This window comes from Calliopsis andreniformis, chromosome 5 (assembly GCF_051401765.1).
Source record: "Calliopsis andreniformis isolate RMS-2024a chromosome 5, iyCalAndr_principal, whole genome shotgun sequence".
NCBI lineage: Eukaryota > Metazoa > Arthropoda > Insecta > Hymenoptera > Andrenidae > Calliopsis > Calliopsis andreniformis.
In genome coordinates this window covers 6,739,078-6,761,503 of record NC_135066.1, presented here as the reverse complement: position 1 = coordinate 6,761,503, position 22,426 = coordinate 6,739,078, and the positions used below count along the sequence as shown (strand labels likewise).

Below are 22,426 nucleotides of genomic sequence, written 5' to 3'. Positions count from 1 at the left end.
GCTCGTCGAGATGCGCTGAAATCAGGGGACTAGCGACTCGCGGTTCGCGTAACAGAGTTCTTCGCGTGAACACTCGGCACACTGTCGATGCGCGTTAGAAACAGTCTGAAGCAGTTCGGAACAGTTCAAAGCACGCGAATGTTCGCGAAAGTGTCTCTTAGTAAAATGGATTTCTCTGGTCGATTACTCACCACCATTCTGCGCTATTATCGGGTCGATTGCCACCAACAGGACGAGGAAGATAGGAGTCATATTGACCACCCTCTTTCCCGTCTTTCCTCGGTCACCCGTGATCACTGCACACTTAATACCACCGTTGCAGCGTTCCACCTATGAAAAGATAAATCACCCTCGTCATAACATACCACCTTCACTTGGCCGGTTGGCTGGCCTTCGCTTAGGCGAAGACGATGCTGGACACAGGGCGCTGGCACGCGCCAACGTTGTCACTGCTCGACGACGAGACGCCGTCGAGAGACTAGGATCATGGGGATAATACCAAAGGGAGATGCTGGACGGGAAATCGGTTCTCGAGCAGTGCGATAACGCGATCGTGCGAGGATTCGTCGCTCACGAATCACCATGGAACTCTCAGCTAACGCAATGCATAAAAAAATAATTCTCGCAGATGCTTCGTTGGCTAGCGACGAACGAGTACGAACAAGAGGAACGGGACCGCTTACTCGAGTAAGAGTCGAACGTAATCATCGATACGGGCCATTTACCATCGACACAGCCTTCCATGTTCTACACAGAAACGCGGGTCTCGCGAGCACCCTCGCGAACGATGGAACATAAAAGCGACAGGTTCTCCGCGAACATTGTTAACGACCACACTCTCGTTCACGCGATTGGGTTGGGTTAGGTTAGCCTCTTCTTGAGTTAGATCCTTTCTCGGTGCATTCTTCTTGATTCTTCTTTTCTATCTCTTCCTTGTCACTTGTTACGCGTTTTCCTTTCCACAATCGTAACAAGACCGATTTCCAAAACGACGTCACCAAGCTCGTTCCCAAAAATGGCCTCTCAACGTATTTCCCCGGGGATCGACGCACTCTCCTCTTGTTTTTCGCTGTTGTTCCTTGGCTCCTCTTCACCACGAATTCTCTCTTCTTTCTTCTGCTTCACCCTCGCGGCGGTTAAAACAACGTACGTTAACAGGGAGTTCGTAGCAGATGGAAAAAAGGATCGAAAACACTTGCGCGTCTGCCTCCTTTCCGTCCTTCCTACTGCTTTTCATAATTAGCATACCGCTCTCTTCTGCGACCTGTTCGATGATCTGATGATTACCATAACCCTTTTTTGCGATGATTCCACGACCATTCCATATTTTGCTGTGTGCTCCGGCCGAGAAGTAACCTTCCAGAAGGTTTTCCTCAGCGTTAGTTGCGCGAGGCGTTTACCTTCTGTATGCGGAAACGTCGGCACGGCTTCTATTTGCCACTGTTACATCCTTCCTTTGGAAGAATTTGCTTGTCGCTCTTTCTTGTCGCTCCACCTTCGGTTGTCTCCGCTTGGCTTCATTCTAGTTTGCTGAATTTTGTTGTCTCGTTTGCTGCTTCTGATTCATGCATTTGTGTAAACTTGGAAATAGTAGAGATATGTATCACACAGTATCACGTTTAGAACGTCAGGAATAAATCGACAAATTTCAAGCTTTTTTTGTGAGTGACACGTAGAGTGAAACTTTCAGGTAATATTTTGCGAACCGGTGCTCGATAGATGAGTCAAAGAAGAAATTTTTTGTCACTCAAAAAATCGAGCTTTAGCGAATTTCAAATGGCCAAAAATACGACGATAAATGATCTCTTTTCGCGCGTCCTTTCTATTTTCAATCGAGTCATGTCAGAAATAAGGAATCTTATTTTTCCGGTCACTTCCTTCGGCCGCCTGTTCTCCACCTTTTCGGGATTCTATGGAGGGATCAACGAAGTGAAACAATTGGGTGCACTTTAGACTAGCCGCAATGCCACTGACTTCCTTTATCCTTCACTTTTAGAATGAATCTTCTGGTTCCTTCTAATGCTTTAACATGGCGTATATATTCGTTGCAAAAAAGTTTCACAGTTTCCACAATTTATTTAATTACACTAGTCTAAGAGCCCCGAGATGAACGAAAATGGAAGGAAAGACATGTGCGAATTTTGCCGCGGATACACAGTTAAATTGTAAAATAGCTCGCGAGGATACGAAGCCGCGTTAAGGGTAGTTTTCTGAACGCGCGCTGCGGCTTGACTGACTCACCCCCATACCCCGCGACGATACCCCCTCGCGGCCTACCGCCGAGTGTCGCGCAAGCGCGCCATCCCCTCTGACTCGCGGCGATTCGACTGGGAAACGTCTATGACTTCGCGCCAACTAGGATTTTCCATCCTCTGAAACTTCTACTAGACAGTTCAATAAAGCGATCCTCAGTAATTGACACCTTCAATTTGCATTTAATCGTTCTCAACCCCCTTCGCCACTAGGGTGCCAAAGTTATTTCGTTTCACAAAGAAATCGGATCTTGTCTTCGCTCAAAGCCAGCCCGAATTCGAAAAAGCATTGGCGAGGGTAGAAAGAAAGGAAAAAGAGCGAAAAGTACATGGAAAAAAAAGAAGAAGGAAATAGAAGGAAACGGCGCAGAAGGGGTGGTTTCGGCGCTGGTTTAAACGCGACGCATGCGTCCCCCGCGCAAGAGGATGTCCGGGGTGAGCCGCCGCCGTGCTCTGGCCGACGTATCGCAGTTTCTAGCTCGATGTTTGTCCGCGTGGTACTCTCAGGGACGATGGTGCTCGTGACGACCACGAGGTTGTCGGGACGATCCGCGGGAGCCAAGTCATCCACGGTGACCGCGTGACACGCGAGTAGACCTCGATCGGGGAGCACACGCCAAGAAGGAGCATTATGTCGGATACATTCCGCGACGCGATCTTCGACGCTTGCGCCACTGCCTCCGATTCAAACTCGCCTTCGGTCTTTTCCTTTCTTTGCGTCGGGCCCTGGGTCGATCAACCATGGATCGAGGAAGGCCCCTTGGGAGTATGGCCAGCTACCGAGCAACTGAGAATCCTTCTTCGACTACGCGACAGTCTTTTCAATCGGGTAAGTGATCAAGCGTGTCTACTTATTCTATCGCTTTCCTTTTACTTTAATCCCATTACCACCGAGTATTCCCTCACCAGATAAATAACGAAACGATTGTGGATGTATAGATTTCTCCGCAGTTTTCATCTGTCTTTTTCGAAGTTTGCGATAGAACAGAAAAAATGAAACAGATCGTAGTGGATAAATCTGTGACAAGTGCGCGTTCGTGGATGAAAACTGCCAGGTTAGAATTTCATGAGGCGCTTAAATTTTCATTTTGGCGGAAATTCTGGTATTTACTAGGGGTCAGTTTTTTTAGTTATTGCCTTTAAAGTCGAATGTTTGTGGCTTGCAGTTCCGTAGACGTAGACAAAGTTGAAATAAACGCCACGGCGCATTTAACATCAGAAATTTGAAAAACGGAGGAATCTATACGTGTATGGTCAGCAGAAGTACCGCCTTCCTATCTTCCACTTTTTCGCAAAACAGCGCGCAATGGGAAACGACGTTCGATCCTCGAATCTAAAATTGGAAATGCTCAGGATTCGCAAGCACACGGAGACATATTGAAAGTAAATACTAAAATTGAAGATTGGAGGATTGTGTGATCGACTATTACTATAGAAATGGTAGAAAAAGTGCTAGTCATAGCTTCCAGGGGGGAAACTAGATTTTTAGAACATATGAGGAAAGCTTGCTATGAAATGATCTATCACATTGAAGTTTCTTATGTGAATGAAAGATGATTCAACACGTTTAATTTTTATGTAAACTTGAATAATTTTATGCGTTGAAATTGTACTATAAATTATACCTATTTCCAAGAATTACTAATTTTTTTCCTTTAAAACACTAACAGTATAAATGTTTTTTTGTATCTTGTACTAAATAACGAATAATCACTATAACTCTTTTTACTCGTATTAACCTTTGCCTGGTGGATTTCGGGACCTTTCGGATCCAACAACCGCCCTGCATGTTACTGGAGCTAAAACCGCCTGCTGTTCGAAAGTTAAATAGTACCTGTCGGCGCAACCAAAATTTAACCTTCTGCATTCGGAGATTTACGATTTTATCTTCATAATATCGACTTTAGAGTCACCAATTGAGTGCAAGGGGTTAATATTAATTTCCAATATTACACTTTGGAAACAAATTTATTTCATAAATATCTATCCATCGGACATCCTAGTTTCACCCCTAAAAGCGGTGATCACTTTTTATATACTAATATACTGTAATATATAATTGATTGACGTTCACGTCGTTACCGCGGAAGTAATCTATTTCATTCGCGGTTTGCCACATAGCGTCGCCTGTTCAGCCTTCGTCACTCTCATCCCGCTCGCTTCCTTCGCCTAGTAAAGTACACTGTCGACTTGCTTCCGGAATATTGGATGCGCATTTGGGAAAGTGTCAACTGAGCCGCGTGCCTCGATCCAGGAGCAGAGTTCGCGTATAATGTCTATGACATTACTTTCGCCTTCAATTATCGAGCTCCCTAATTTTTTAAAACCTCTACGACAGGCGGCATTCTCTGTTCCCGTTTACACTATCGATCACGACTTTGCGACCGAACCAGAGAGGAAAAAGTGCGATGGGTCGCGGTGGCGAAAGTAATTAAATTAGCATCATACTGGCTATCGCGACGATAAGACGCTGTACAGTCGCTCGATTAATCGCCACCGCTTAATAATAACCTGTCCATTAGCGGCGCTGTCGTTCGGAGTGAGACAGCGGGAAACAATTACGTGCTAATCGGGTAATTCGAGTTTAGAGATCGTGTTGGAAAACAGACGTCGTGGTTCGACAAAGATGTTCTGGAAATTATTAACCGATGCGGCATTTAGAATGATCTAGAAGCACAAACAGTCGAGTAATAGTTGGTTAATTTAAAGAAAAGATGGAAAGACGAGGATTTTATATTTTAATAATTCAAGGTTTACTTTAATATAAATACTTTAAGCCAGATGTATAGTTCTAAAATGCAGTGTAATACAGGAATGGTATTCTTTCATGAATATAAAAATAACTCCTTCTTAGAGTTCATTTTTAAAGGCAATCTCGAAATTAACTGTTTTCGAATTGCGTGACCAGCGAAAACTACGATGTGACCAGTACTAGCGTTAAAGGCTAAGTTACATTTTAAAACATTCAACTTGTTACTTTCGACCCCGATCTACTACCTACCTTCGTGTCTTCGGAGAAAGGAGCGTCGTCTTTCGCTTCGAGGCACGATAAAAAATTCCGAGGTGCGCGTAACTTAATTCAATAAAGTGGCTGGTGCACCGTGACTCGATGATAAATCCTCCAGTACCTCCGACCGCGTCGACTCGTTTCTATTCTTCCATTCTAAAATCTGCCTATTCTCCGTTGTTCCCGAACAAAAGATTATAGTTGGAATAAGAATAAGCGGGAGGAAGCACGGGGTTTCAGTGCGCGGAGGTATGAACTTGAATTAGGGCGAAAAGATTGACCGAGGAGTAGGGAAAATAAAAAGTGGCTGACGAACGATCGCGAAAGGATCAGCGTGGGCACAGTAGTGGCCGATGAGTCGTTCTTCCCTCGTGTTTTCGTCGCGGCTCGTCATTGAGTACTTTGTTTTGCGAGCGACCGCATAGAGAAATGGACGAGATCCACGGTGATGCTCTGTTCCCAGTCGACGATGCTCTTCGACGATGAAAATCGCCGCTGTCGAAAGGCATCGGGCGATATTCACGCCTGTCATCCGATAACGTTTACGATAGGTTTCCCGTGTTTTTCTCGCTGGCGGAACACTGCTCTGATCCGCTTACTCGGAATTACGTATTTATAATCCGGATTAACATGTTTCGAAACAGAAAAAGAGCAGGCTGTACCAGGTATATACGAAATATCATACATTATTTCGACGCGATTGTAACGGAGCTGGAGGGGTTCGCTCGGTGCTCGCAATAACAGGGGGAAGTCGCGATAATGGGAAAATACGATTTTCGTCGGTTGTTTATTATTAGTTCCGTGGCTTTAGTGGCTCTTTTGTTTTTTCGCTGATGCACGAGGTAGGAGTGTGCACGCAGCGAACGCGTTCCCGTCGCCGCGTCGTTGACGTTTTCCAAACTTCCGTCCAAGTGGTTGGCGCGCTCGTGCATCTGTTCGCAGAAAAAAAGTGGAAGAGAGCGAGCAGGCAAACGGGCCACGATAACGACGGGGTGGTGTTGGTGCCGTCGACGACGGCCATGTAAAACGTCGCGGAACAATCGTACATCGCGCACATTCTAGCAACTTATGAATAAACATTTCTTGGCGTCACCCAGTGGAAAATTACTCTCGGAAATGTCCCTATCCTCCTGACGTATTCTTTCCCTCTTTCCAACCCTCGTCTCGTTCTTTCTGTTTTTCTTCTCCCCATCTTTCCGTCGTTCGCTCTCGAGGGCTAAAATTCCGACGGAAGCTAAAGGCGACGAGGAACGACCGATTTTTCATCGGAGAATGTTTCCCCCTCCAAACGACCGCGTCCCCATCGTGGTGGTTACAAAAGGGGACCGAATCGAATTGCCGGTGGAACGATAAAACAATTTGGCCGAATCGAACGTTACGGCCGGTGTTTATAAATTGTAAATCAAGTTGGTTTTATGGGTACTATTAGTTTGACATCGGCGATCGTTTCCACGATTGATGTTGACCCGAGTTTGGTCGCGTTTGATAATTAGGAGATCGTCACGTTGATATATAATAGATACTGTGAAACGCGCGGATCGGTGTCCGATGCTAAAAGTGAATTGCCAGCGCTCGGTATTGGCGCGCGCCCCGTGTCGATTTACTAAACAGACTTCGGCTAGTTATTTTTGGTCAGGACCGATATAATGTCAGAGGACCAATATTCACAGCGAAATCTCCTGTTTTCCCGAATATCTAGCGGTTTAATGAAAATGCAGCTTGTGCAATGCAACGAGTCGCGCGTTATGGGTGAAAATTAAAAAGCCACATCCCGTCGAGTACATCGGTATACGTACGTCACTGTTTCGAAATGAATTACTCGTGTTTCAATTAACGATTCCTCCGCGGGTTTAAATATAATTTAGCGTCGAACAATTCGTTAAACTTCTACGTTCGATTTAGCGTCGGGATAATTTATTCTCTGTACGGCTCGTTTGTCGATGTAACGAGGGGTTTCGTTCGCAACAAGCTCCTCTCTATCGAACGAGCATTAATCGTCGTGAAACGAACGCGAATACGTAATAAAAAAATGAACCCTGTGGATAATCAATATCGATCTACGAATACGATTTCTACTAGGAATATCGGTGTAGCAGCAACATCTGCGATTTTACTATGATTACGGGTATCATTCATTTCCATCGATTAAATGGGAAAGATGAATTAATTAATTGTAACAATGATTTCACACTTATTTACTTGTTTATTATTAAATACATGGCTTTTTTGTAGATAGTACTACTCTTATATAACAATTGTAAGTTCATTTTGTTGTTGGATGGCTTTGTCTGTGGTACAAATCTCTGACTTTTCTTTTGTAGAATTATAGTCATATATAAAAATATGCAATTCAAATACTACAAAATTGAATTTTTCATTATTTGTGTAAATATTAAATTGTTAATAAGTTTTCAGAAGAAAACAATTAGCAAATAGACACAAGTATAAGAATACTTGAAAGGAAACAATTTCCATAATAGATTTTATTAGAATAAAATCTATTTTATTTTCCTAGAATAAAATCTATTTAGTATATTTAGTTCCAATACATCAACGATTAATTATTTGGAAAAACAATTAGTTTCAGACTGTTAATGGTTTTAAAAGGTTTCTTCATTAAATTTAAGCCAACCCACACTAACAATTCTCATTTTAATTTCCAAATTGTATATTTTGCATTAGTTTAATGAATATCAATGCTGATTTTTTAAACCAAAACTAGATGGAGCTTATGATTTTATTCGGCACCACACTCATGGTTAATATTACAATTTAATAATTAATATACTGAGTCAGTAGCAAAGCTAAAATATGCTACCTTTTGTAAGAAGAGATAAAATCTGTCTTCGTTTTCTTGGATAGTCGAAAAATGCTACTTTTCGTCGACGTCATTTCTAAAATGCAAGTCACTCAATTAAAACGAATTTATATTCCCTGCTTTTGCTTTTTCAACACACACAATAACTTAAACGTCCCCTCTAAGAGAACTTGTCAGTCACCCATCGCAACTACTATCGCGCGTTTCAATTGACAACCATTTAAAGAGAATTTATTTCTACGTTGGAAACGTTACGCCGCTTTCGATAACGTTTCGAACAATCGCGTTTTATAACGCAGTAAATTTACAGTAATCAAGCGCGTGGACGCGAGAAACGGGTATGAAAACGGCAAAGATTCAAGTCCCTCTGAGAGCGTTCTTTCCCTTCTGACCCTTCTCTCCAACCATCGTCTTTAATGGTCTTGATCACGAAACGAGTTAAAAATCAAGACTCGCTCGAGCACGGAATCGTTTCTTTCACAAGGCTGCGCGGCTAGAGCCCTTTTCGAGAAGCAAAGAGGTTTAGAAGTCACCGTTACGTTATATTCGTACTGGTCGATTTAATTGGCAGAATGCCCTCTAATTGTATCGACGGCTAGTAACTGGAGCGCCGCGTCGTCTTTCCGATCGGCGCTCATTACGTTCGAAATCGTAATTGCCGCCCATCATCGTGTCATCCCACGCAGCTGGAACGCAGGGGTTCTCCGTGAGGGAATCGATATCGATCCGTCAGAAATAAGGGTGTGCATCAGAGGTTGCCAAGTAAAAGAAGGTAAAATAGATTTTCGCGAAACTGAGCCGTGAATAATTCGCGAGTCCCGTTGCCCACGCGAACGTCGATCGGGAAGTCTAGTCTGCCGCGCGGTGTTCTCTTCCTTCGACGGTGATTCAAAGAAAAGCTGATTTCGCGGAGTGCCCGAGAAAGAGGAAAAGGGAGCGAGGAAGCGGGGATGGCCGGTAACGAACCTTCTTCCACGGGCGGTACTTAGAAACGTCGCATCTCGAGAGCGAGACGGAGGATGAGGAAACGAAGGAACCAGGGCTAAGGACGAGAGGGGATCGGGCCGAGAGGATCTGAAGGAGTATCTCCTGTCAAAGGCAACTGTAAGGAAATTTTCGCGGAAAGGAAAAATCTGTAACTCGACGGGAGTAGCGCGGGGAATCCAATTGTCAGTGGCAAAGGAAACGCAGCGTACCATCGTTGCAAGGGCGCACCGAGACGGTCCGAGGTAGACCGAAGTTTTCATGGTTGCCGAATGAACAAAAGGAGAGTCGAAGGCCGGTCGCAGAAAGAGGATTAAATCGACGACGCACCTTCGGGCTTTCGCGGCGCATCCGTCTGTAATAGGGGTTACGCGCTGGGAGATGACAGAGAGGAGAGAAATCTCGTGTCGCTGAGACTCGAAGATAATTTGCTATCGTGACGGCCCTTTCATTGGATCGGTTCTTGGCGCGGAGGAAAACAGAACGGAAACGACGAAGGCGAAGCGTGATCCAAACACAGTGAAATCGTTTTGGTACGGATGAACGGCGAATTCGTAGGAAAGGAATCCGTCCGCGATCTCTGCGTACGCGTATGTAAATTTTTATTGCAACATCGTGCACCGTTGGCAGAAAGGAAATGGATATTTTGCGGGAACGGTGAATCGAGGAAGTATTAAATCCGCCTCTAGCTTCGAATCTTCTCCTACGATGCGAGAGATCTTGTCGCATATCCAACCACCGAACTACGTGAAGCCGTAGTTTCGTTTCGAAACGCTCAACTTTCGGTTATGCGAATCGAATATTAAACGTGCAGCGAAATAATACGATGTTGCGTATGAATTCTCGTGTTTCCTCTATTATATTCGACCGTCTTCGATTGGTTCAACTTGGTGATTTGAATGCGCTAACTCTACTTCCACGTGGCGGAAATACGACGTCTTGATTGAGTAGGTACTATGGTTATGTGCTATAATATCATTTCTACCTATTGGTTCTCGATTTTGTCTTTGTAATCTTGTAAAATGAAAGTTGGTCATTTTTTCAGGCTAACTTATCTAGATTTCATCTAATTTTTCACCTATTAGTGCTTGTATCATGAAAGTAGTCTAAGTCAAAAATCTAAGAAGATTGAATTTATCTCTTATTTTATGCTGCATTGAACTGCATTTCGGAAAGAGCCATCTTATGTCACAAAATAAGCAAGAAGCTTCATTTTTGCAGACTTTTGACATAGATCATTTTCATAATTACCGGTATATTTGTTGTTTAATATTATCTAAAATATTAGCTTAGAACGCTTTACGTTTCTCGGATATGTAGATTACTGAAACGAGAATCCTTCAATAATAAGTCTCGGTTTACAGTCGACAGTATTTTTCTTGTAAGCTTACGTCGTTTCCCTTTGAGTAACTGCGCAGAAACAAGAGGAAAGCACCGACACTCGAGATACTGTAAGGGATCCAGTAGAAGGTTACGTCACGCAGTAACGGATGCTTTTAATCGAGTTTGGATGAATATCTCCGCGTTTCTGCGTCTCTTCGTTCCTAAGTCTACTCTCCAAGTCCAAACAGTCGGCTGCAAGCACCGCGTCAAACGCATAACCGTACACGTGTAAACATTTCGCTGACTGATTTCACCAACAAACGAGTCGAATCGGGACCCTAGGTTCTACCCCTTCGTACCCTTCCTCGTTCATTTGGCTTTCCGTTTACTGCCAGATGGAGATCGATACGCGAATGAACGATTGCACTGTGCAGCATTAATTAGATCGATACTGAATTTCTCTCTGTCACTCTTTTGCTGCCACTGCAGTTGCGACATTCTCATTTGATGTGCTCCAAACGAATATATTGAAAATTTTACCAGGATAACAATAAAGACATTTCCAGTAGGTTCTACGATTTCCAGGAGTGACAAGCGATAATGTCGTTTTATTAAATTTCCTTGCTGCACAATTAAGTGTAATTACGTCGGTCATTAAAGTTTCGAGGAAAGGAAGAAGTTAAGCGAAGGAATGAAAATTTCAGTGCGCCCTAACGGTTCCTCGTGACCATGAAAAGGTCTAATTAAAATCTGCCGTCAATACCGAAGATCGTTCGTTTAAAAGTTTGTTGGTTTGCTACACTTTTGAATAAAACGGATCCAGTAACCGACGTGAATTTTTTCGTCGTGTAATGGCGTACTCAGAAAGATTCAACGCTTCACGTGCTTAACGAAGCTCCTTTCGTGTCAATGGATGGTTATTTCGAAGCGGTGCAAGCACTAACGAAAATGCGGCAAGCTCGAGCGAACGATATAAATGTTCTGTTCAACGTCCGCCGACGAAAACGAAAAAATATCGAACCGACCTGTTCGTTACAATTCAGGGCGAGCGAGTGAATGCCAACAGAGGTGACCACTACAATTTTGTTTGCATTACTTTTGCATAGCCACCGATCTGTTTCGAATGGTTTTCATCTCTGCCGCCACTTTAGCTGATTAAAATGTGATGCTCTAAACTTTTAAACAGCAGGAAAACAAATGATTCGTCAATTTAAGGTTAAAACACGTTTAACCATGGAATTTAAGCAAGAAAGTTTTATCATTTTTGTCTTCCATTTTCTAAAAAAGTATAAGTGACAATAAAAATTAACCTCCAATACAGTGTTTCTCAAGGGACGATTTTTAGCTCTAAAAAATCTGATTTTAATCAAACTTCGTATGAATGTGAAGTATTATTGAAATTTAGTCATTTCAAACTTCTGCATTTTTTGTTGTTTAATGCAACTTTGTAACGGTAGAAGATACCTACAGCAAAAATTTAAATATGAGAATTGTTTACTTTCTTATAGGTACTCTGTAACAATAGTGGCTAAATTGCGGCTCGCGAATTACAAACGACTCTTTCAAACATTTGCTGCGACACTACATACCTAAAATTATTTATTCTATTATTAATGAATTATTCTGCTGACATCGCTATGTCTGACTTGTATGTAAATTGGAAGTAGAATAAGTCCCGAATTGGACACGTGTCATACGAATGTCAGGCAATTTTCGAACACCTGATAACTGTGAAACGAAGCTTCAAACTCAATTTCATCATTTTCTATTTTTGTTCTATTTTGGCATGTAGAATCACCCTTTAAAACTTCTGACAATTGTTATTCAACAACCTATACTATCCTTTCAATGGAGGCTGCAGCTGTTGAGTATGCACCACAGCTCTATAAAGTTAGATACTAGAAGAAAATTGAAGCTGCACGATCCTCTCTACTGACCCACATCGAGAAACCCATAATTGCCAATTCTTTTTTCGCATAACAGATAAATTAACAGCAATGATCACGATTATTCTCCGCAGGAATGTTTGCAAGCCTCGTAGGACAAGAGTACGCAGCAAATGGCAAGCAGCTACTGCTCGTGTAGGACTTCCCTTGTTTATGCGTCTCCTTGCGCTCTGAAAGGACGAGGTACAGGAGCGCAAGTAAAGGGATGTGTACGATACCGAAATGGAAACTCCCCTCTTTCGACGCGTTACTTCTCGTTTCCTTTCTACTTACGGTTTTTATCTCCATTCCCCTTTCTCTTTTCATCTGCCCCTTTTCTCGTGCTTCTTCTCCCTGCCTCGTCGCCGTCTCGTTCTCCACTCTCGACGTGTCACTGGTAACAAGACCCGACAACAATACTCCTCTCTTTCCTTTGTTCCGAAATTCTTTGCTCAGTCGCGGCTTTGTATTCTCGTCATCTGTATTAATTAAAAGTTTTTGAAGGCCTCTCGTATCCTCCGTTAGGGCCTCGAAAACGCAGACAACAACGACTGGTACAAGTCGCGTCGTGCAGCATCTCGTCTCATAGCGTCGCTCCGACGCACTTTGGCTCCTTCGTAGATTCCACGCTTCCTTCCTCCGTTTCCTTTCTTCCGTCGTAACCTCGATATTTCCCTCCGAGTCGCCTCGAGAGTGTCGACGTAGCATCTGGATCCGATTCTTCTCGCAGCTATCCCTCTATCTACCCGAACCGAGTCGAGTAGGTTGAAGACCCGACGAAACTCGACGAGATTCGAGGGGGGCTGGGACGGAGCGTGAAAACGAAGGAGAGTCGAGGCGCGAAGGAGAATCTACGCCAACGATCGATGACGTAGATCTTTTTAGAGAAACCATTCGGATAGAGTAAGGAAAGTATTAGAGGACTTGGAACTAGTTGGAGACAATTGTAATTCGTTTTATCGCGTATATTTCCGTTGGAAGCTATTTTAACGTTGCCTCGACTTCTCCTTCGCCTCGCTACTTTTTCTCCCAAATAGTAAGCAGTCTGCATCGTTGCCACACACCAAGTATCGCTGTTATTCCTCATCTTGATGAATAAACGCGCTAAAAATGCTCGAATATCGCTCGAGCGAAACAAGCGTTACGTCAACGCTCGGTCGCGTTCACAAACGAAGCGTTTCGTTTTTTCCGTACAATTTGTGAGGAAAAAAATCTCCCTACGCGTTTCCATTTAGTCAGATGGGGATAAAAAAAGGAGCTTCGATCCAGTTTCCTGCCCTCTACGTCGCATTATTTATGCATCTCGGTGATGTACAGTTTTCGCGCGTTCCGCAAGATCAATAGTCGTCGGTTTTGCGGACCGTGCTTCAGATTCGCGCACTTCGCGAAAATCGAGCCGGCCCACTTTCCTGTCGCGCAATTTACGATATTCAGTTATCCCGAGCGTGTCACCCCTCTTATATCCTCTTGATGCTCGCCCGCGAAACACCTCGTATCGTATGCTTTCATAGCTCTCCGAACACAGTGTATCCCTGTTTTGGCATGCATCGCTAAAAGATGATTGCCTGCCGACGACGAACAACGATATGGATTAAACTATTCATAGCATAAACAATAAGCCCACGCGTATATGCGCCACGTGGTCATTAACTTATTATAAGCGTGACATCACCGTGGTACGCCGTCGATCGTAACTAGTAGATAAAATTTATGGGTTAAATGTGGTCTATATTCTGTCCTGGGGAAAAAGTGTCTGGAGCTGCGATAAGTTTCGTTAGGTCTGATTAGCGACCAGCTCTTGCAGGAAAAGACACTTCCTCTTCAAAGGAAATTAGGATTCAATTCCTAAACGATTTCATCTGGTAGATGGGAACTCAGGAGCCTAATGAAGCTCACTTTTTCTTTCGTTGCTTAAAAATACTTTGAGAACTTGTACATTTTGCTATGTAGCAGAACTTAATTAAAAGTAACCATTTCCGCCATGACAATTGAACCATCAATTAACTACTAATTGCTTAATTTTGATGTATCAAATATACATTATAGAACAAGATGATACAAGTTACATTACCAAAAAATTCGAATTTATGATTTAATTCATGTAACGATTCAGACAATGTCGAAGTTTTTCCTTAAATGCGCGGATAGAATAAGTTTTGCAGATATGGCTCCTTTTTGTTAATAGTTCTGTTATTCAAGAGTTACAACCACATTATAGTTCTTCCACCAAGTTTGCGTAGGTTACACGCGGGAAAACTGCGAGAGCAGTTTATCGACGTAAGTGCTGAGACGCAAAAGGTGACCTGGAGGGACAGAAGTGAAGTTCCGAATGAGGTCCCTTTGCACCAGTGCGAAATGCCATTGTATTATGTTTCAACCGGCCACCAGGGTTTCTCAAACTCTTTTCGAAAAATGTTTCTGCCTGCTTCTGTTTCCCTGCCCCTCTTCCCCTTTCTACCTCTTTCCCCTCGACATCCCCTTTACTCCACCTTCCTGGTTTTATTTCTCCCATCCTCCATCTCCATTTCGGCCCGCATCCCTTGTCAGCCGATCCCAGGCGAAAACTCTAATGGAATTGTTCCATCCAACAATATCCTGCGCCAATTCTGCATTTTTCATCGAACACTGCCCGTTTGGATTACCGTGAAACTATCCTCGACGAAATCCGTCAGGAATCGACGGGAAAACAATTGGAACGGCTCTGTCTTTGACTCTGATTCAGAGTCAAAATTATCCGCTCTACTAACATCATCGCAGTGAATATTTTTAATCACGACCTCCGGGAGAAAACACTCTGGCCCTTCTTTTCCTTGGCACGGAACAATATAAAATACAAGAAAGAAGTGGCAAGATACTACACCGGACGTAAAACAGAGGAGATTTTGCTGGCGCATGAAAGAATAACGGAAGATCCCATTATACTGCATCAGGGTGGTCGTTAAGCAGGAATAACAACGCAGAAAAACCTTTGCAATTAAATTCTTACACAGACGACGAGTCACGCTCGGAAAAGGCGCCATTATTGGTAAGAGTGAATTATAACTGTAACATTTACCGCGCTTTGTCAGGGTCGCTGGTCGACCGAGCGTAGTTACACTGTTTCCGGTATTCACCCCGTTTTATTCTAAAGAGTGGGGCGGGAAAGGAGAAGCCGTGAAGCGAGCAGAAAATTTCAAAACTCTCGAATGTAACTCGTTTCCACGATCGTTCCTTCCCGATGAATTCGCAATTAGAACGACAGACAGCAATTATTGGAAGAAACGCGCGGTGAATATTTCGCGATTTTTTTCCACGCACCGCAATCGAAAGCTTTTGTTAAGATATTCCTGGCTCATCACCGTTTCCCTCGCTTAACCCACATGGCCGCTGATCTGAGATTTAAGTGCTGTTTCATGTACGCTTCGGAGACAACGTGGCGGAGTCATGGCTCTGCTCTCGTCTTCCACGATTTTGTCCGTACGCTCGCGTCTATTTTATGCTGCACTTTCTCCGTGAAAAGCGAATTAAAGCCGAGTGAGAAGAGCTCGCTCCTGCGAATAGGCCGAGGGAAGAATACGCGCGCAAAGTCCGCGCGTTTTCAATCAGCACAACGGATATTAAGCGGTACGTTCGAAGGAGGCACGGCGTTTTTAAACATTCCCATTGCCGTCGCATTCGCGACTCATTTACACTCGCGTCCCAACAATACGTACATTCGTCGGTTCAGCCCGCGGTGAAAAGCTCTTCCAACGACCTGGCGGGCTTTCTTCTCTAGTCACCTACACTCGCGAACGGGCGCGTCGAGCGGAAGAGCTGATTACTTCGGCTGTTGACTTCGATTCAATGAGATCGTCGGAGCACGGACGCGGGGACACTAAGCGAACCGAAAAAATCGCTACTTCCCGTGTATTTGCCGAATTCGTTCAGCAGCTTCTCTTTTTACCCGCGAGGAATTGAAAAGGAAAATGAGGAGCGTCCAATAGAGACGACGCGAATAATCGGCTCCTATTCAGGCTGAATCTGTCCAGGAAACGACGTGAGTTTACGATTCACGTGATACTTTAACGACTCATGGTACGCTCCTCTTTTCCCGCAGCATGAAAGATCTCGTCGCGAGACGTAAATCGGAAAAGATTGCGTTTCTTTTCTCATTTCCCCTTCTTCGTTCCGGGTCAACGTGAGCAGCTGTGTTCCAGTCGCGCTGATACTCGGGGCAGAATGAAAAAGCAATTTATGCGTACAAAGAAGATAATGTCTCCAGTCTTGCACCGCGTGCTTCTTAATTCGGAAAGTTTTCGCGACGATTGAATTTTACGAGCTTGCCTCGAGCTCTGAAGCCCGCTGGGAGCGACCGCCGTTGAGGAGTTGAGGGAACAGCCGAAAGACGAATGATGACCGGCCAGAGGATTTATGAAAGGCAAACAGATTACAAAACGATACGCGGGAAAAAATTGCAATAAATTCCCGAAGCTTTATTAATTGTCCGATGAAAGCGGCAAGAGAAGGGTACGCGACGAGGGCGAAAACGATCGCGTGAATTTAAGAGGCTATCGTTCTAAGCCTCTGTCGGAGGTATGATAAAGACGAGGGAGAAGAGAATGAGAGTCGGGAACAAAAAAGGGCGAGAAGGCGGCGAATACAAGGAACTGTAGCTCAGAGACTTTCTGCTCGTGCCGTAAGGCCGGCAGTCTTAAAGAATTCATGAAAGCTAAATCATTTTCTTCGGTCGCCCTGTGGAGGCGCCGAGGTTTTCTTAATGTTGCGATATTTTACGCGAAAACTCTTTAAATCTAATATATTACCGACAGTAATTAAATATAAGTTACATCGAGATATAGACTGTGGGGTAAAGTATAGTCCGCAGTGGGGTAGTGGAAGCGCTGAGAGAATAGGGACAGCGCGGTCAACACTTCGCCGAGCTGCGAAGTAAAAAGTTTTGACGGCCTGGAGAACGAGACGCGCAGTCATCGTCGGCCAATACTTTTTGGGCTCGGGGAATCTGCAAAAATTTTCTCCACCCTCGTTGCCTCGCCGCGCTCTCCCTCCTCCTCGCCCGTTCTCTTTTTCCCTTTTGATTGCCGTACAACCTCAGATAACAAGAGACAATATTTTCTGAGTGTGCTCGCAAATTGATCGTTATCGAGCGGAATTGGTCGGTTAGGAATTACCTAAAATTGCAATCCTTTCTACCCTAACCACTCGAGGACATTAATGTAGAGTCGTCCTACCCTCGGGAAAGCTTTGTCACGCTTGCCTCGGTTCTATTTCTTAGTCTCTTCTAAAAAGCCGACACGCTGGCGGGGCAAGTCAGGTGTGCCACTCGCCGCCTAGTTTGGATTTATGTGTGTCACGACTGCCTGTTGCACGGTAGCCAACTTGTATGTATTAGCCTCTACTCAACGACAGACTATCGCAACCTCGCTTTTCAAAAGGCATTGGGATGGTCAAACTTTATATGGATTTATATCTATTCACAATTTATGTTTGTTCGAGTGGTTACTTTAATGCTAGAAATGCTTTATTTTTTAATTCGTTTTTGCACAGCTTCGTACTCTTGCCTTTTAAGCAGTTATGAGGATCCCATCAAAAGTTAAAAATTTTAGCGTATTATAAACCTTACTGAAATTGAATAAAACAGTGATAAGTTAACTATTAAGCCTGAAGAAAGTTTTGATGAACTCAGGCAGTATTTACGTATAGACAACCTGTCAATTGTTATACAATTGAAAATCAATAGTATGTTATTTATAAAATATACGTGCACTTATTTAAATTTGAACGGGCAAATGATCAAAATAAATCCCAGAAACGATGTCGGGTCTGCACAATAATATCCTATTCTACTGAAACAACGAGACAGATTTAAGGTGATATTCTCATGTGGAGATTCGTTATAAGGAACAGTAATTTTAAAAAAGATCTACAATACATCGTGATCTAAAGTTTCTTCATGTATATTTAATTACAGCGTATTTCGCAACTTTTTGGAATTATTTAGAATACTAAAAATCTTCCAATTTCTCGGACATTTCTCTCTATCTTCATATACCTCTTTGAAATGTTTATAAATCTGTGACCAACTTCCATATATTACGCTCTATAATCTTCCAAGAAGAAATTCCCCTTATAATCGGGTTTCCAACAGATAGTACCTCCTTAAATTGACTACTTTCACTGCGATGCCAACAATCGTTAGTTCTTCCAAGACATTACACCGCTCCGTGAAAATGGGAAACCCAGTGAGAAAGAACGAAAAAAAATTACTTCGTTCTTCGAAAGTCAAGGGTGCAAAGTTTTTAATATCAGGACGTGATTTAAGTTCTGCGGTTAATTAAATGGAAGCGTGGCGTCTGTACGAAGGGAGGGAAAGCCGTTTGCAGAACGGTAACTTAAATTTTATAACTTTCTTAACGAAACCTTCGTTTTTAGTGCCGTTCGCGGGATTCGAAATACCTTTCACCTTTCACCCCTTCCTATGTCATGAGTGAGAGAGGGGGGGATGAAATGGCGAACGTGCACCTGCCGTCGTGAATGAATTTTGAACGGTTGTCACAATCGAAAATAGAAAAAAAAATGATGAACGTGGAAGAGCAAAGCGATCAGCAGAGACGAGACGAAGAGAGAAAACTAGAAAGATAAATCACGCGCTCATAGGTACGATCAATCCCAGCCTCTAGCACGGACCGCCTTTGGTATCTAAGCCGTAACTTAAAGTCTGGAAGGAGGAACATGATTCTTCAGAATCTCGATCTTCGAAGGTTATACGATCCTTTTTTGATTGCCCACGGCTGACCTGTCGCTTATATTAGACGAATCAGAGTTTCTGCCTTCAAAATTTCCATCCTCTGCTGGGATTATCTTCCCAGCGCTTGTCGATCAACATCGTTCCTCCCATCTCCTTTTCCCTATTTTCCCGCTATACGTCTCATCATTGGAGTTACGATTCAACAGCCCAGCTAACTATTCAACGTAGTTCTGCGTATACGAAAACTGAAATGCTCGCTTTGTGACCTCATTTGTTCTCGTTTACGCCCGTCTAGTCATAAATTTTTCTGGAAACCGAACGATTGAAACGAGAAAATCAAAATGAAACGTATGCGATAAAACAAGTGTCCCGTTTCGACTACAGCAGATTTTAGCGTCGTTTAGTTATCGTTTGATTTATATCGCGACGGGGGAAGAAAATTCATCGCCACGTACCCGGAACGAGCAGCGCAATTTCCATAAAGTCCCTCCTCTCGCAGTTCTTGCGGAGTCGTCGTTCGACCGTATTCCCTTTCTCCATTCTCTGTCCCCGATACATATATGGATATCGAAATGGATCGAGGGTTCTGGCATTAATTCGGCCGCACGAGGTACTAGTCGCGAGTGGTATCTAAACATGCTAATCTCTCTGAGCGTCCATCCCGGTTTAACGTCGTCCAGCTTCTATGTTCCATTCCGCAACCACAAAGTCCATCAGGGAAGAAACTTCCCCGTGGACGCACAAATGGTCGCCTTGGGATCGAACCATCAAGTAATGCCGACGAGGGACAAATCTTTTCAAGGGGAGTCTTTTATGAGCTGGTCGGAAATTATCTCGCGAATTGTTGGACGAAAATGGAACAGAAAATGTCTGCTGTACGATACAGTCAGTTCTCTGATTCGTATAAAAAACATACTCGATCTGTCACTCCTGGGTAGCTATTGTTTTGTCAGAAATATCAGTTTTTCATGAAATAATTTCTACTAATTCGTTCGAGTGATGTTGATCGATCTCTGGTTTTGTTTACTTTCTTACCTTTAGTAAGTTATGAATTCCTCGGAATCGTGAAATTTCCTTCGCCTCCGAAACTTCGCATGGACAGACCTTTCACGAGGTCCTAAAGGTAAATAAACCAGCTCCTTTCGGGTCCGACAGAGTCTCGAAAGACATGATAATTTACCTTAAACTTCGTTCCTTCTAGTTTCTCTACCTAATTCGTCCTTCCAATTACCAATTTCTTCTCCTTCCTTTCTCCTTCTCCTTTCCCTTCTTTCGTTTACTCTTTAATTCCTTTTCCTAGCTCATAATTTATCTCCTCTTTAGGATCTCCACATTCTTGCTCTAGTTTCTAGTCTTTCGTTGTAATTTCTCCGGTTATACGACATTTAGTTACTTTATTGAGAAAAGAATTAGACGTTATTCGAATAAGATTTTTATTTGAGTAATTTCTCATCCGAATTAAATTTGATTCGAACGAAAACTTATCCATTCAGCACCCAACTCTGGTTGGGACAGTTTTATTACATCGCGAAGGTGTACAACTTCATTTTATATTTAAAGAACCTATTTACAATGACCTTTTACGAACAAGTGTCGGCAAATAGCCTACCAAATGCTTTTACCGTCTGACGGTTCCAATCACAAAGGTAATACTCTGTGAATAGCAACACAGGCAAATACAGTATTATCCTAAAAGAGTCAAAATCAAAATAGGGCGAGTTAAACGCTTCGCTTGTAACTCTGATATCATAATTATAAAATGTTATGAGATTGCATGCAGATCCACGGAATGTGTTCCGTAATACACAGAAGTTATCCGATAACATCAAAAAGGGCAATTATGTGGTAATTTAAGAGACACAACTATTTGGCGAAGACAAAATCTACGATGTCACCGAGAATTGTGGTGCGCGACCATTTTCTACCAATAAAACCATTCATCATTCTCGAGGAAACTTTCTAAGGAGGTTCCAGCTCCTCATCGTCCATTTCTCCAACTTGCAGTTGTTATTAACGCTATTTCACTTCCAATTAGTCCTTTGGAATATCGACAAGAAAGGTTCCCAAAGGTTCTCGTGTACAAAGCTACAATTCAGAGTTGAGGACCGTAGTCGGCTTTCAATAAATGTATTTTCTACGTCCTCAAAGGGACGCGAAACAGCATTCTCAATCGCACGAAATCGCTCGTGGATGTTTTGTATCGTTGTACTCTTGTATATAGTTAAAAGGTGCATTACCTTGAAGACTTCGAAGAGCAAGCAAATTTTAAGCTTCCTACTACAGTACTTAACGCGTAAAATATAGATTTGTTTAGCCTATGTTAGAATGCATTTTAACTTTATTATCATGTACAATATTCTACGTATACGGAACTTCATAAAAGTGTAGAGAAAGATTTTCGATTTCTAAAATGAACAAGGTGGTGTACGGACAACTCAAACGATTTAGCTGCACCGACACTCTCTATATTTCTCTCTCTTATTTAATGGTTCTCGTGTAAGAAAGAGATAGTGTCGGAACGGCTAGAATCGTCTGAGTTGGATATACCTTCTTAAATCCCGAGATAATTTGATGAAAGTGCTAGGCGTATGAGGTAGTATAAAAGAGGCGGGTAATAAATAAAGTTATCAGCACGTTGAATCAACCAAAAAATATCTTGTACTGTAACACAAACGCATCGCGAATTTGACCAATCCCAGAGCTGGAAAAAATGTGTACAACCAATCATAGGTTATGTTACATTGTGTTAGAACGGAAGATATTTTTTGGCTGATTGTACACGCGACACGTATGGACTCTGGACGAGTGGAGACGGGTTGACCCGCGCTACTGTCGGCTCGTATAATTTTGTTTCTTTATGGCCGAGCTGCTACTCGATTTTTCACCCCTAATGGACGCACGCCAACTGACAAACGGCCCACCCGCTTTTTTTTTAGACAATCCGTCCTCCACTTCCAACTGGGAGAACCAACACCGCCAGCTTATTCTACTCGTTTAGTTAACGTCGGATCTAACGAATTTCCAGTGAAACACACGACCTTCGAATTTTACAGAGCCTTCGATGAATCTAGAAAGAATGACGAAGTCCTTTCGAAGGAGCCAACGAGAAACGCGAGAACAGAGTCATACAACACACGAGGATCGTCGCAACCAAGGAATTAACTCCGTGGCAGAGGTTACGGAGAAAAGGGAGAAAAAATATGGGCGAGCGAGGAGTCGAAGAAGCAGCCGGGAAGTTTAATTTCGCAACAGTATCGGCTCGTAGCAGCGTATAACGCTGGCGTTTAAACTGCGTCGTTGCATCCAACACTAAATCATAAGATATTAGAGGGTGTAGCCGACCCTCGTATTCCAGACAGCAGCCCCTTGCACGAATCCTTCGCACCTTCCTGA

General features: G+C 43.2%; 2 protein-coding genes across 2 annotated transcripts in view; one reads left to right on the top strand and one right to left on the bottom strand.

Annotated features, from left to right (window-relative positions):
* Lar (tyrosine-protein phosphatase Lar) overlaps nt 1-22,426 on the bottom strand; it is a 237,016-nt gene that overhangs the window by 191,494 nt on the left and 23,096 nt on the right. Inside the window, exon 3 of the mRNA XM_076377450.1 lies at nt 192-330. Within this exon, the coding sequence (XP_076233565.1) occupies nt 192-252 (61 nt within the window). The 5' untranslated portion in view covers nt 253-330. The remainder of the gene's footprint in view (nt 1-191; nt 331-22,426) is intronic.
* LOC143179593 (uncharacterized) lies at nt 2,658-22,421 on the top strand. The gene is made up of 3 exons (XM_076378908.1): nt 2,658-2,769; nt 2,848-3,081; nt 22,087-22,421. The coding sequence occupies exons 1-3, from the start codon at nt 2,658-2,660 to the stop codon at nt 22,272-22,274; spliced, it is 534 nt and encodes a 177-aa protein (XP_076235023.1). The 3' UTR covers nt 22,275-22,421.

Bases quoted from the DNA above. Each gene is read 5' to 3' on its own strand.
- LOC143179593 (XM_076378908.1), top strand. From the start codon at position 2,658: ATGCGTCCCCCGCGCAAGAGGATGTCCGGGGTGAGCCGCCGCCGTGCT. The intron at 2,770-2,847 runs GCTCGTGACGAC...ACACGCGAGTAG, and splicing joins GTACTCTCAGGGACGATGGT to ACCTCGATCGGGGAGCACAC. The intron at 3,082-22,086 runs GTAAGTGATCAA...CGAATTTTACAG, and splicing joins GCGACAGTCTTTTCAATCGG to AGCCTTCGATGAATCTAGAA.